Source organism: Mustelus asterias, chromosome 7, assembly GCF_964213995.1.
Source record: "Mustelus asterias chromosome 7, sMusAst1.hap1.1, whole genome shotgun sequence".
Lineage (NCBI taxonomy): Eukaryota > Metazoa > Chordata > Chondrichthyes > Carcharhiniformes > Triakidae > Mustelus > Mustelus asterias.
The window spans coordinates 18,655,191-18,668,382 of record NC_135807.1 but is presented as its reverse complement, the minus strand read 5'-3'; the positions used below and the strand labels follow the sequence as shown (position 1 = coordinate 18,668,382).

At 44.5% G+C, this 13,192-nt stretch overlaps 1 protein-coding gene across 5 annotated transcripts in view; it reads left to right on the top strand.

The window, feature by feature from the left end:
- LOC144495597 (receptor-type tyrosine-protein phosphatase mu-like) overlaps positions 1-13,192 on the top strand; it is an 896,407-nt gene that overhangs the window by 731,935 nt on the left and 151,280 nt on the right. For all 5 annotated transcript variants that reach the window (XM_078215746.1, XM_078215745.1, XM_078215744.1 and 2 more), the window contains 2 exons: positions 6,710-6,736; positions 10,879-11,066. In XM_078215746.1, the coding sequence (XP_078071872.1) occupies positions 6,710-6,736; positions 10,879-11,066 (215 nt within the window). The remainder of the gene's footprint in view (positions 1-6,709; positions 6,737-10,878; positions 11,067-13,192) is intronic.

Sequence of the window (13,192 nt, the reverse complement as noted above, 5' to 3'; positions counted from 1 at the left end):
TTGATTGACATTTAAAAAGCACAAAACAGAAGCTTATTGGGGTTAAACATAGAAACTAGAAGCAGGAGTAGGCCCTTTCGAGCCTGCTCCGCCATTCATTTTGATAATCAAATTCAATATCCTGATCTCTCCTTCCCCCCATATCCCTTGATCCCTTTAGCCCCAAGAGCTATAGCTAATTTCTTCTTGTAATCACACAATGGTTTTGTCTCAACTACTTTCTGTGGTAGTGAATTCCACACATTCACCACCCTCTGGGTGAAGAAATTTCTCCTCACCTCAGTTCTAAAAGGTTTACCCCTTACCCTCAAACTATAACCTCTAGTTCTGGACTCACCCACCATCAGGAACATTCTTTCTGAATCTACTCTGTCTAACCCTGTTAGAATTTCAGAAGTTTCTCCGAGATCCCCTTTCACTCTTCTAAGCTCCAATGAATACAATCCTAACTGACTTAATCTCTCCTCATATGACGGCCCTGTCATCCCAGGGACCAGCTGCACTCCCAAGTGTGGCACGATAGGTTGATTGGTTCAGGCTGATTGGCCATGCTAAAGATTGCCTCTTAGAGTCATGAGATGTGTAGGTTAGAGGGATTAGCGGGTAAATATGTAGGGATATGAGGGTAGGGACTGGGTGGGATTGTGGTCGGTGCAGACTCGATGGGCCAAATGGCCTCCTTCTGCACTGTAGGGTTTCTATGATTCTATGTTAGCACTGCTGCCTCACAGCACCAGGGGCCTGGGTTCAATTTCTGGCTTGGGTCACTGTCTGTGTGGAGTCTGCACGTTCTCCCTGTGTTGGTATGGGTTTCCTCCGGGCACTCCAATTTCCTCCCACAGTCCGAAAGATGTGCTGGTTAGGTGCATTGCTAAATTCTAAATGCTAAATTCTCCCTCAGCGTACCCGAACAGGCGCTAGAGTGTGGCAACTGGGGGATTTTCACAGTAAGTGCATTGCAGTGTTAATGTAAGCCTACTTGTGACACTAATAAATAAACTTTAAACTCTATAGGGTTGATTTTAACTCGATGTGGTAGCAATTCAGGATCCCTTTTAATATCTCTCCACATTTTTACTTCCACAATCATCACATTCGCTTTATTCTATTGTACAAATTCAAGCTCTACCCCGTTGAGCGTTCCTCATCCTCGATCAGTTATCAGTATCAACAAATCCAGTTATTTTCCAATGGGAATCCCCCTCTCACTTCTGGGCATATTGGATGGGAGAGAATGAGGCCATTCCTCGGAAGAACCCTCTTTTCTTTGAGGGAATTCAGATAGTTGTGGATGAGCTTCAGCCAGTGGATTGATTCATTTGAAGAAAATGAGGCAGAGGACAGTTTGTATTTCTGAATAACAGCCTTCATTTTAAGCTGTAAAGAGTAATCCCTGTCACCATCGACATCTTTAAGAGTTGATGGTTCTGAGCACTTGGTTCCCCTTGATGTGTCCATTAGCAACAAAAGCCTGTTTCCTGGAAATAAGCCTGTTTACCTCCAGCACAAAGACCTGCTTTGATTTCACCGCTCGCCAAGTTCTGCACAAATGAAAAGCTCCAGTTTTGTGTATTTCTTCCTACTTGTGCATAATGTAGTGTGCCACATCATCCCACTCTTAAGGCTTTGTTTTGTTCCATGCTGACAACCTAACCATTAGTATAAGTGGCCCAAGAATAATGATGCCGTTTCCAGCTATTATCGCATGCGTCCAGGTTGCTTCAGATACAAACCGTGATGAGTAAATAGCGGGAGTACCCCTGGGCCCTGCTGTCTACATACCATCTGTGCCAAAGGCAGCAGCAAGCAGGACACAACAACCTGCTACCATAAATTATCCCCATGCCCATTTTCCCCCTCCCTCTACTGAAAGCAACAATTTATCTTTGGAACCAAGACACAGGATTGCAGGCGTTTTTGTTACATTCATCAAATCCCTACAGTGCAGAAGGAGGCCACTCAGTCCTTCAAGTCTGCACAGATTATTACCCAGCCTTATTCCGTAACCCCGCTAACCTAAAGAACAATTTAGCATGGCCAATCAACCTAACCTGCACATCTTTGGACTGTATGCGGGAAAATAGATATCCTTTGGATTTGTTCCAACAGAGCACCTCGTCAAGTTTGTGATATGGTTTGAAAATCAGGATGTTATTAAACTTTTCTCTTAATTTGAAATAAAAAGGTAACATTGCCACAGTCCCAGATGACCATAGGTTGCTCTCCCCTTCAAGGGAGGAAAGCCGACCAGTAGTGGTTTAACCTGAGGATCACCATACCTCAGGTGTGAGGCAAGGTTGAGCAGGCAGGACCTTCAAGAAAAACCTCAGCCGTTACGGGAACTGAACTCGCGCTGTTGGCATTGCTCTGCGTCACTAACCGGCTGCCCAGCCAACTGAGCGAAGCCAACCCCCTTGATTTGAAATACTGCCTCTCTGAATCTGCAAGGCTGATCCATAAATCCATTCATTGGTGCTGCTTTCAGTCTCACTTCCTGCTTCCTGTCTTTAATTCTTTTCATTATCTGTATTTCTTCTCCCTTCCCCTTCTTGGGCAGAGCAGGAGCCATACCAAGCTGTGATACAACCAGAAAGAATGCTTTCGATGGTGCATCTGTAAAAGTTGGTGAGAGTCATAGCGAACATGCCAAGTTTCTTTAGCCCTCTGAGAAAGTAGAGGCATTGGTGGGCTTTCTTAACTGTAGCATTGCCATGGGGGGGACCAGGACGGGTTGTTGGTGATCTGGACACCTAAAAACTTGAAGCTCTCGGCCATTTCTACTTCGTCCCCATTGATACAGACAAGGGCATGTCCTCCACTACACTTCCTGAAGTCGATGACTAGCTCCTTCGTTTTGTTGACATTGAGGAGAGATTATTGTCATCGCACCAGTTCACCAGATTCCATCTCTTTCCTGTACTCTGTCTTGTCATTGTTTGAGATCCGACCCACAACGGTGGTGTCGTCAGCAAACTTGGAAATTGAGTTGGAAGGGAATTTGGCCATACAGTCAGAGGTGTATAAGGAGTATAGTAGGGGGCTGAGGATACAACCTTATGGAGCACCAGTGTTGAGGATGATCGTGGAGGAGGTGTTGTTGCCTGTTCTTACTGATTGCGGTCTGTGGATTAGAAAGTCGAGGATCCAGTTTCAAAGGGAGGAGCCGAGCCCCAGGTCACGAAGTTTGGAGATGAGTGTCGTAGGAATAATGGTGTTAAAGGCTGAGTTGTAGTCTATGAATAGGAGTCTGACATAGGTGTCTTTGTTACCTAGGTGTTCCAGGGTTGAGTGTAGGGCCAGGGAGGTGGTGTCTGCTGTGGACCTGATGCGGCAATAGGCAAACTTTAATGGATCCAGGAAGTCTGGGAGGCCGGAATTGATTCGTGCCATGACTAACCTTTCGAAGCACTTCATAATGATGGATGTCAGAGCCACCGGACGATAGTCATTCATTTATTATTGTGATAATCTTCACCCAAAGAGTGGTGAGCCTGTGGAATTCATTACCACAGGAAGTAGTTGATGCCAAAACGTTGAATGTATTCATGAGGCAGCTAGATATAGCAATTGGGGTGAATGGGACCAAAGGTTATGGGGAGAAAGGGGATTAGGCTATTGAGTTGGACAGCCATGATCGTAATGAATGGCGGAGCAGGCTCGAAGGGCCAAATGGCCTCCTCCTGCTCCTATCTTCTATGTTCCTATGTTTCTATAATCTTTTAGAAGTGTGTGAATGCTGTTTAACTCAAGTGATGTTAAAAGATCCCAAGGCATTATTTAAAGAATGGCAGCAGAATGGTAGACTAGTAATGCAGAAACCTGTACAAATGGCCTAGGAAAATGGGTTCGAATCCCATCACAGTAGATAGGAATTTAAATTCAGTTAACTAAATCGGGAATAGAAAATACTATCAGTAATGGTGACCACGAAACCAGCAGATTGTTGTAAAATTCCATCTGGTTCATAAGTTCATAAGATATAGGAGCAGAATTAGGCCATTCAGCCCATTGAGTCTGCTCTGCCATTCACTAATGTCCTTTAAAATCTGCCATCCTTACCAGCCTGGCCTGCCTGTGACTCCAGACCCTCAACAATGTGGTGACCCTTAACTGCCCTCTGAAATGACCCAGCAAGTCCATTAACTGCATGTAACCATTATGCCGATTAAGAATAAACCCGGATTTACATGCCCAGCATCAACCTCAGCGCCTTCATTGTGGCTGGATCAAGATCCTGGAACTCCCTCCCTGACAGCACTGTGGGGGGTATGTACATCATATGGAAGCAGGCTCATCACCACCTTCTGAAGGGCGATTAGGAATGGGTGATAAATGCTGACCTAGCCAGCGCACCCACATCCCATGAATGAATAAAAAACATTTAAAGCGCAGGTGTTTGCCCAGGGTCCAGATCAACATTTCTCCCTCAACCAACAAGAAATTAACTGGTCATTTTTACTCCGTTACCATTTGCAAGTCCTTGAAATAATGCACAAAACAGCAAAACAACTGCACTACAGAAACATTACACTGGCTGTGAAGAGCTTCCTCAATATGCGAAGGGTACAATAAAATTAAATAAAAACAGAAAAATTTGACAGATAAATTCAACAGGTCTGGCAGCATCTGTGGGTGTTCTTACGTACTTAATTCAATAAAAAATAATCTGGAATTAAAGAATCTACTGATGACCATGCAACCATTGTCGATTGTTGGAAAAACCCATCTGGTTCACTAATGTCCTTTAGGGAAGGAAATCTGCCGTCCTTACCCGGCCTGGTCTATATGTGACTCCAGAACCACAGCAATGTGGTTGACCCTCAGCTGCCCTCTGAAATGACCTCGCAAGCCACTCAGTTCAAGGACAGTTAGGGATGGGCACAACCAGGGGTCACAGGCTGAGGATTCGGGGCAGACCATTTAGGACAGAGGTGAGGAGACATTTCTTCACCCAAAGAGTGGTGAGCCTGTGGAATTCATTACCACAGGAAGTAGTTGATACCAAAACGCTGAATGTATTCAAGAGGCGGCTGGATATAGCACTTGGGGCGAATGGGATCAAGGGTTATGGGGAGAAAGCAGGATTGGGCTATTGAGTTGAATGATCAGCCATGATCGTAATGAATGGCGGAGCAGGCTCAAAGGGCCAAATGGCCTCCTCCTGCTCCTATCTTCTATGTTTCTATAAATGCTGGCCCAGCCAGCGATGCCCATGTCCCATGAATGAATTTTTTAAAAATCACTGCAACGCAAAATTAAAAGTTTCATGCCTGGTAAATCAAGGTTTTATTTTCTGAACATTTTACCTTACCTTGCACGTCCCATTAACATTTTCTAAAGATATTAGTAGAGGCTCATCAGACAATGTATTCAAGAGAAAGGAATAGGAACTTGCATCTATATAGCAGCTTAACACATCCTCATGGCTTTACAAAGTCCCTCACTGCCAAAGAAGTACTTTGGGAATGCAATGAATATTGTTGTGTCGGCAAGAGAACATGTACTTGACATAGAATTTTAGAATAAGTTGCAGATCATTTCTTAACCAAAGTAGAGTAGCGACAATAAACTCCTTAATCTTTCTTGTGTGGAAGTCATCATGCATAAAGATATGGAGAACACTGTCAGTCATTATTCCCTGTAGGCTACAAATTACTGTTGCTGACTTTAGTCAATGAGCTATCCAGGATTTTAATGGTGCTGTCAACTTTTAATGGAGTAATTCTCCCATCAAAATAACAGACACATATGTGCATAAATATCACTAATATTGCCAACAGTCATCTGTAGCTTTTGAGGAATGTTTTTGTTTAAATGGGCACACAGGAGGCCCCGGTACAATCTGACCTGGATTTTGTTCTACGCATTTTGTTTTCCTGGTCCTGCAGTGTTTTCCCCATCTACCATCTCAGAAAAGTAAATCTAGAAAAAACTGCAGAATACCTGATCTAACCCCAAAGAATACATTCCACAAGCCATCATGCTTCTTTTCATTCACATGACGGTGCACAAGTGTCGCTGGTCAAGCCAGCATTTAGCACTCACCCTTAACTGCCCTCCATTTCAGAAGATATTTGAGAGTCATATGTAGGCCAGACCAGGTAAGAATAGCACTCTTCCTTCCCTCAAGGACATTAGTGAACCAGATGGGCTTTTATGATAATGGTTTCATGGTCATCATTAGACTTTTAATTCTAGATTTTTATTGAATTCAACCACCTTGGCAGGATTTGAACCCAGGTCCCTAAGTCTTGCTCTTGGATTACTAGTCCAGTGACAATACCACTGCGCCACTGCCTCCCTGTGTTCAAAATGGTATCATTACTGCATTGTAATCATGCCTAATTAACCATTCTTTTCTATGTAAATTGTAATAGATTAGATAGAGGATCCCTGCCTTTTTATTAATTACACGTTTTCATAATTTGGCATTTAATTATTCTGATCAATTAGTCTTTACAGCCACTTCCAGCTATCCATTACTTCCAGTGTAAAGATACTGTGACAAGCCTATAGGTTTATGTATACAATGCAAGTCTGATGATGCGAAGGTTAACCACTATGTTACGAGTTTTAATTGATTAATAGTATTCTAATAAAGGTTTAAGGTATAAATGCTGATAGAAAATTAAGATGGAAACTAACTGTAGTTTTTTCTCTGGTTTGGTACCACCTTGTGTCTTGGTTCTACTTAATGACTGCTCACCAGATCCATTCGTGCCAACTGCAATATTAGGTGAGGACTTTTCCTTTTCTTTTCCCAGTTTATGGCAATTCAAGGAGATGAAATAAACTAATACAGTGGCTTGTGTATCATTGTTATCTAGCAAAGAGGAGATTAACCAAACGCACCTCTCTTACATAATACCTCTCTGATGCATTGCCTGGCATGATACTGGGCCGCGGAAGTTCCCAGATTTGATCCCTGGCCTGTGTTGAGTGAGCTGGTGAAAGAAAGGGGTGCGACAAATGGGCCAGGGGGGAGAATATCAACCAGGGTTCCTGCTCCTGTCCACTCTCCAGTTACCAACCCACCCCTCCTGCCCCCCCCCGCCCCTCCTGAGAAATGCACATGCGTGGACATCACAAGAGGATAGGCTCATCTATGATGCTCGCCAACACTCGGGGTGTGGGTGGCACAGTGGCAAGCACTGCTGCCTCACAGTGCCAGGGACCTGGGTTCGATTCCCGGCTTGGGTCACTGTCTGTGTGGAGTTTGCACATTCTCCCTGTGTCTGTGTGGGTTTCCTCCGGATGCTCCAGTTTCCTCCCACAGCCCAAAGATGTGCGGGTTATGTTGATTGGCCATGCTAAATTGCCCCTTAGTGTCAGGGGGTTAGTAGGGTAAATACGTGGGGTTATGGGAATAGGACCTGGGTGGGATTGTGGTTGGTGCAGATGCGATGGGCCGAATGGCCTCCTTCTGCATTGTAGGGATTCTATGACTCACACATGGAGATTGGCCACTCTTTTGAAGGACAGGTGGATTGCTGGCTACCCTGGGACTGTATTCCAGGAGGAGCCCACACCTCAGGAAAGGGGAAGGGGAGTGGAGGGGGGTGCGGGGGGATATTGGGGAAGAAACTCCGCAATACAAATGCACACAATCGTCACATTGCAATTGGTGTTGTCTTGAAGTCGGCAATGCAGATGGCATTAAAAAGAAACCAATATTCCCCATCAGTTCCCATGAAGTTGGGAATCTTATTTCTCTTAATTTGAACAGCCACTCTCTTTCTTTCTCCTTTTGTTTATTTCATCAAAACTGCAAATGATGAAACTGGGCTTGTTTGAAATGCTGGTTTCAAGGGATTGAGCATGACTTGCTATTGGAATTGTGATGCAATGTCCCCTCACACGATTAGTCTTTCACAGTGTCTAAGACTATGGCCATAGATTCGCACTGAGATCATTGAATCAGAGGCTTTTCCCGTCATTTGACAATTTGAGCACCCCCTCCGCCTTCAGGCAACTACTGCGTAATCACTGTAATGTTAAAGGCACCAGTGGGGGTTACTGGGTTTTAAATAGCAACCGGGTGAAAAACTAAATTACTTGTAATCTAACTTTTCCGTCAATACTTTACTGAGCTAGTTAAGAACTGTTCATACTTTAAATTACATCAAATTAATTTTAAAATATATTTGACGATGTTCACATTTATTGTTGCTTATGCCCTCTTTCCTTTTCTCCTCCTCTTTTTTTTTGTCTCTCTCCACATTTACCTCTTCCGTATCTTTTTTTTAAAAAAAAAAGTGCCAATAAATGGTAAGTTCCTTGCTTGCCCTGCAGCAGAGGCAGCTTGTCCAGCTCACCAGATTCTGGCCAGTTCTGTTGTGTGTTGACTTGCATGGCAGTTGACATATAGCATTTCATGCCCTTATGTGACAATCCATGAAGCCATTCATGACATGGCATGCTAAGTAATTGTTCAAGACGTGATCCCTTTCTGCCCCTTTACTCCCCCCGCCCCCAACCCCACCACCCCCTCCCCTACCCCCGACCCTTTGATGGATTCCATCTTGCCATTTTATATTCCGTTGAATGTTTTACGCGCCTGGTCTTTTCATTGTAAAATTTTTATTTTAAGCTAAGCTTGGAGTGCCATCGAACATTTCATCTTCATTTCTGACGTGCAGTTATTTGGCTTGCTCTGAATACTCCTTTCTTTTTTGGATGAAATCAAGGCTGGAAATTAAAACCGATTTAGTAAATTGCTCTAAACAAACGTAACGCGATCTGTTCGGAACTGCTAGGTTGATTTTTTTTTTCCGTAATTGAGAAAAATAAGATGCCAAAGTATAGAAAATATCCTCTCCCCATCTGACTTGAGCGTATTTTATTCAACAGAAGGAAAATGCTGATTTGCTTATTTTATTTTGCTTCTCAATTCTTTTCAAGTGAAAAGAACCATAATAATTTCTGGACCTGGATTTCATTGTATTTGATGAGCTTATCATTTACACAGCATTTTTCTTGTATGTGGTATGAATATTTAACACTTAGAGTTACTGGTTGTCACCTTGTCAATGGGTTGTGAACTATTTAGTTGTTGGCATGACCATTGGGGATGAGATTTTATGATGCTTTGTAGTATTTTAAAGCTGTGGTATGTCATCAATGCCCCAGGAAGTGATGTAACCTAACTTCCTGCACAAGAAAAATTGGCCTATTTCAAATGAAAAGCTCACTTTCGACAAACTCTGGCTCACTTAAACACAGTTTCTGGATCATTAAATGGTTTCAAGAAGGAGTAAGATATATTTCTGATTTTAAAAAAGCAGGTTAAAGGGACATGAGGAACAGGTGGGGAGGTGGATTTGAGACCAGGAAGAGATCAGCCACGATCTGATTGAATGGCGGAGCAGGCTTGAAGGGTTGAATTTGCCCACTTCTGTTCCTAATTCCTATGTTTTTTTTGCAAGTGTCTACCCTTCATTTTTCAAGGTGTTGTCTTTTTAGTTGGTACCCAACAAGAGACTTAAAGCAACAACACCCATTATGCAGAGGAAGTGGTAGCGTGGCGGTATTTTTACTGGGCTGGTAATCCAGAGCCCCAGCGTAAAGATCTGGGGACCCGAGTCCAAATTTCGCCATGGCAGATGATGAAATTTAAATTAATAGCCTAATGATGATCGTGAAACAATTGTCGATCATCATAAAAAACCCATCTGGTTCATTGATGTAATGGAAATCTGCCACCTGGCCTTCAGATGTCAGATGCAGGTAACCTCTCACAAGTGGTTGACTCTTAAAGGCCCTCTGAACTGGATGGCAGTTAGGGATGGACACTAAATGCTGGCCCAGCCAGTGTCGCCCACACCCTGTGAATATGGACAGTGAGCAGCGGCAGGCTGATCGACTGCAAGCAGCATCTCAGCCGACTTCAATTATGCCCTTTGCCAACATCTACCCGCTTGCACTTTCCAGCATCGGGCACTGAGTGCAATTCCAACGCCCCAACCGATGGCCCCCAGCTGAAATTGAAATGCATGAAAATTATACATTAGAAAATAAAATGGCAGAAAGGCATTCAGCCTATCAAAGCCTACTCCATCCTGAGTCTGTGCGTGATAGCTCTTTCATTGCTCTCACAGTGCCAGGGGCCCGGGATCAATTCCAGCCTCGGGTGACTGCCTGTGTGGAGTTTGCACCTTCTCCCTGTGTTTGCGTGGGTTTCCTCCGGGTGCTCCGGTTTCCTCCCACACTCCAAAGATGTGCGGGTTAGGTTGATTGGCCATGCTCAATTGCCCCTTAGTGTCAAGGGGATTAGCAGGGTAAATATGTGGGGTGACAGGGATAAGGCCTTGGTGGGATTGTTGTCGATGCAGGCTCGATGGGCCAAATGGCCTCCTTCTGCACTGTAGGGATTCTATGATTCTATATATTCCTTGTCTCACTCCCCTTATTTCCAATCCCCACTTAAGAAACACTAAAATTCTTCCCTTACCTCAAGCTGCGTTGTGAGCGGTTCTACAATCCTCTGCCACTTAACTCCCGAAATAACTTCCTAGGTGACGGAGTTAAACTATGATCTATGATTCTATAAACCTGAGACTACCTTGACCTAGACGACAGATTCCATTTGCCATAAGAAGTACTAATTCTTGATATCAACGTGTTTAATTGGAGCAAATTATCCTCCAAATATAAAAGCTGGAAACCTCTGGTCGACATACCCTTTTTATATTTACACTAATTGTGTGAATGCCAAGACCGCAGCTTTAAAATTACCATCCAAAGCAACACACAAAATGATATGTTGATTCACATTGCTTGATTAATTGGATTCTGAAAGCAATTTATGCAGAGGGTGAAGAATTTACAAACCAGTTGAGCTGAGGAAGAGCTAATATAACTGTCGTTGTGTACGTGCAGATGAAAATCACACAGTTACCAATGAGGCCAACAGCCTGGTGAAGCCGCATCCCTATAAGAAGCGGGACCCCGTGGATGTACCCTATCAAACAGGACAGCTCCATCCAGCCATACGCGTGGCAGACCTACTGCAGCACATTACACAGATGAAGTGTGCCGAAGGCTACGGGTTCAAAGAGGAATATGAGGTGAGTTGAGGGCCTGGTGGTCGCCCTGAGTACACAGCTCCTCCAACCTTGGGTTGGGCTGATTGGCCGTGCTAAATTAACTCTAGTGTCAGGGGGATTGGCAGGGTAAATATGAGGGGTTATGGGAATAGGACCTGGGTGGCATTGTGGTTGGTGCAGACCCGACGGGCCGAATGGCCTCCTTCTGCACTGTAGGGATTCTATGATTCTATTCGATGAACACTTAGCAACAGCTGGGGCATTTCTGCGCAGTGGGTGGCACAGTGGTTGGCACCGCTGCCTCACAGCACCAGGGAGTTTGATTCCCGGCTTGGGTGACTGTCTATGCGGAGTCCGCACATTCTCCCCGTGTCTGTGTGGGTTTCCTCTGGGTGCTCTGGATTTCCTCCCACAGTCTGAAAGACGTGCTGGTTAGGTGCATTGGCCATGCTAAATTCTCCCTCAGTGTACCAGAACAGGCACCGGAGTGTAAGGGATTTTCAGAATAACTTCACTGCAGTGTTAATGTAAGCCTACTTGTGACACTAATAAATAAACTTTCAAAAAATTCTTCTGCCCTTGTTTAAGTAAATAAGTAAATAAACCTTAAAAACTTAAATAGAGTGATTCTGGCACCCTATCCCAAATTTCTCAAGGTCATGAGAATGGCCCTAATTTCCACCATGTGACAGATGTTTTTTTGTTATGATTTGGATGTCAGCATTAAAGAGATTCAGGACAAGCAGATCATTGTTAGGTGTAGAGTAAATCTCTGCCTCTCTCAGTTCTGATACACCGTGCCTCAGTCTTTACTCAGAAAAGAAATGCAGCGTGGTATTCCCTTTTTCATTTCCCACCACATCATTGTGCGGTTTCCTTAAGTAAGTTGAGCAATTTCAAGCCACATTACAAGCAATTTTCATGTGACCTAGGTCAACAGAAAGCTTCAGTGCAGACTTGTATTCAAGCCAAGGCTCAGCAATAAGAGATGGTGTTTTAACCCACTGCCGCACAGCTCCCTGTTTGTAATTTTTTGAGTATTTGTCGGCGGGAATTGGATGGGGAATCTTCCATGGCTTGGTGCAAGAGGGGCCTCAAATCATAAGAACATAAGAAATAGGAGCAGGAGTAGGCCATCTAGCTCCTCGAGCCTGAATGGGCGACCACCATTCAATAAGATCATGGCTGATCTGATAGTGGATCAGTTCCACTTACCCGCCTGATCCCCATAACCCCGATCAGGAATCCATCTATCCATGATTTAAACATATTCAACGAGGTAGCCTCCACCACTTCAGTGGGCAGAGAATTCCAGAGATTCACCACCCTCTGAGAGAAGAAGTTCCTCCTCAACTCTGTCCTAAACTGACCCCCCTTTATTTTGAGGCTGTGCCCTCTAGTTCTAGCTTCCTTTCTAAGTGAAAGAATCTCTCCACCTCTACCCTATCCAGCCCCTTCATTATCTTATAGGTCTCTATAAGATCCCCCCTCAGCCTTCTAAATTCCAACGAGTACAAACCCAATCTGCTCAGTCTCTCCTCATAATCAACACCCCTCATCTCTGGTATCAACCTGGTGAACCTTCTCTGCACTCCCTCCAAGGCGATTGCGGAGCCTTTGGCGATGATCTTTGCATCGTCGATGGAGACGGGAGAGGTTCCGGAGGATTGGAGGATTGCAGATGTGGTCCCTATATTCAAGAAAGGGAACAGGGACAGCCCGGGAAATTACCGACCGGTGAGTCTAACCTCAGTGGTTGGTAAGTTGATGGGGAGGATCCTGAGAGACAGGATTTATGATCATCTAGAGAAGTTTAGTATGATCAAAAGTAGTCAGCACGGCTTTGTCAAGGGCAGGTCGTGCCTTACGAGCCTGGTTGAGTTCTTTGAAAATGTGACCAAACACATTGACGAAGGAAGAGCGGTGGATGTGGTCTATATGGACTTCAGCAAGGCGTTCGATAAGGTCCCCCATGCAAGACTTCTTGAGAAAGTGAGAGGGCATGGGATCCAAGGGGCTGTTGCCTTGTGGATCCAGAACTGGCTTGCCTGCAGAAGGCAGAGAGTGGCTGTGGAGGGGTCTTTCTCTGCATGGAGGTCAGTGACCAGTGGAGTGCCCCAGGGATCTGTTCTGGGACCCTTGCTGTT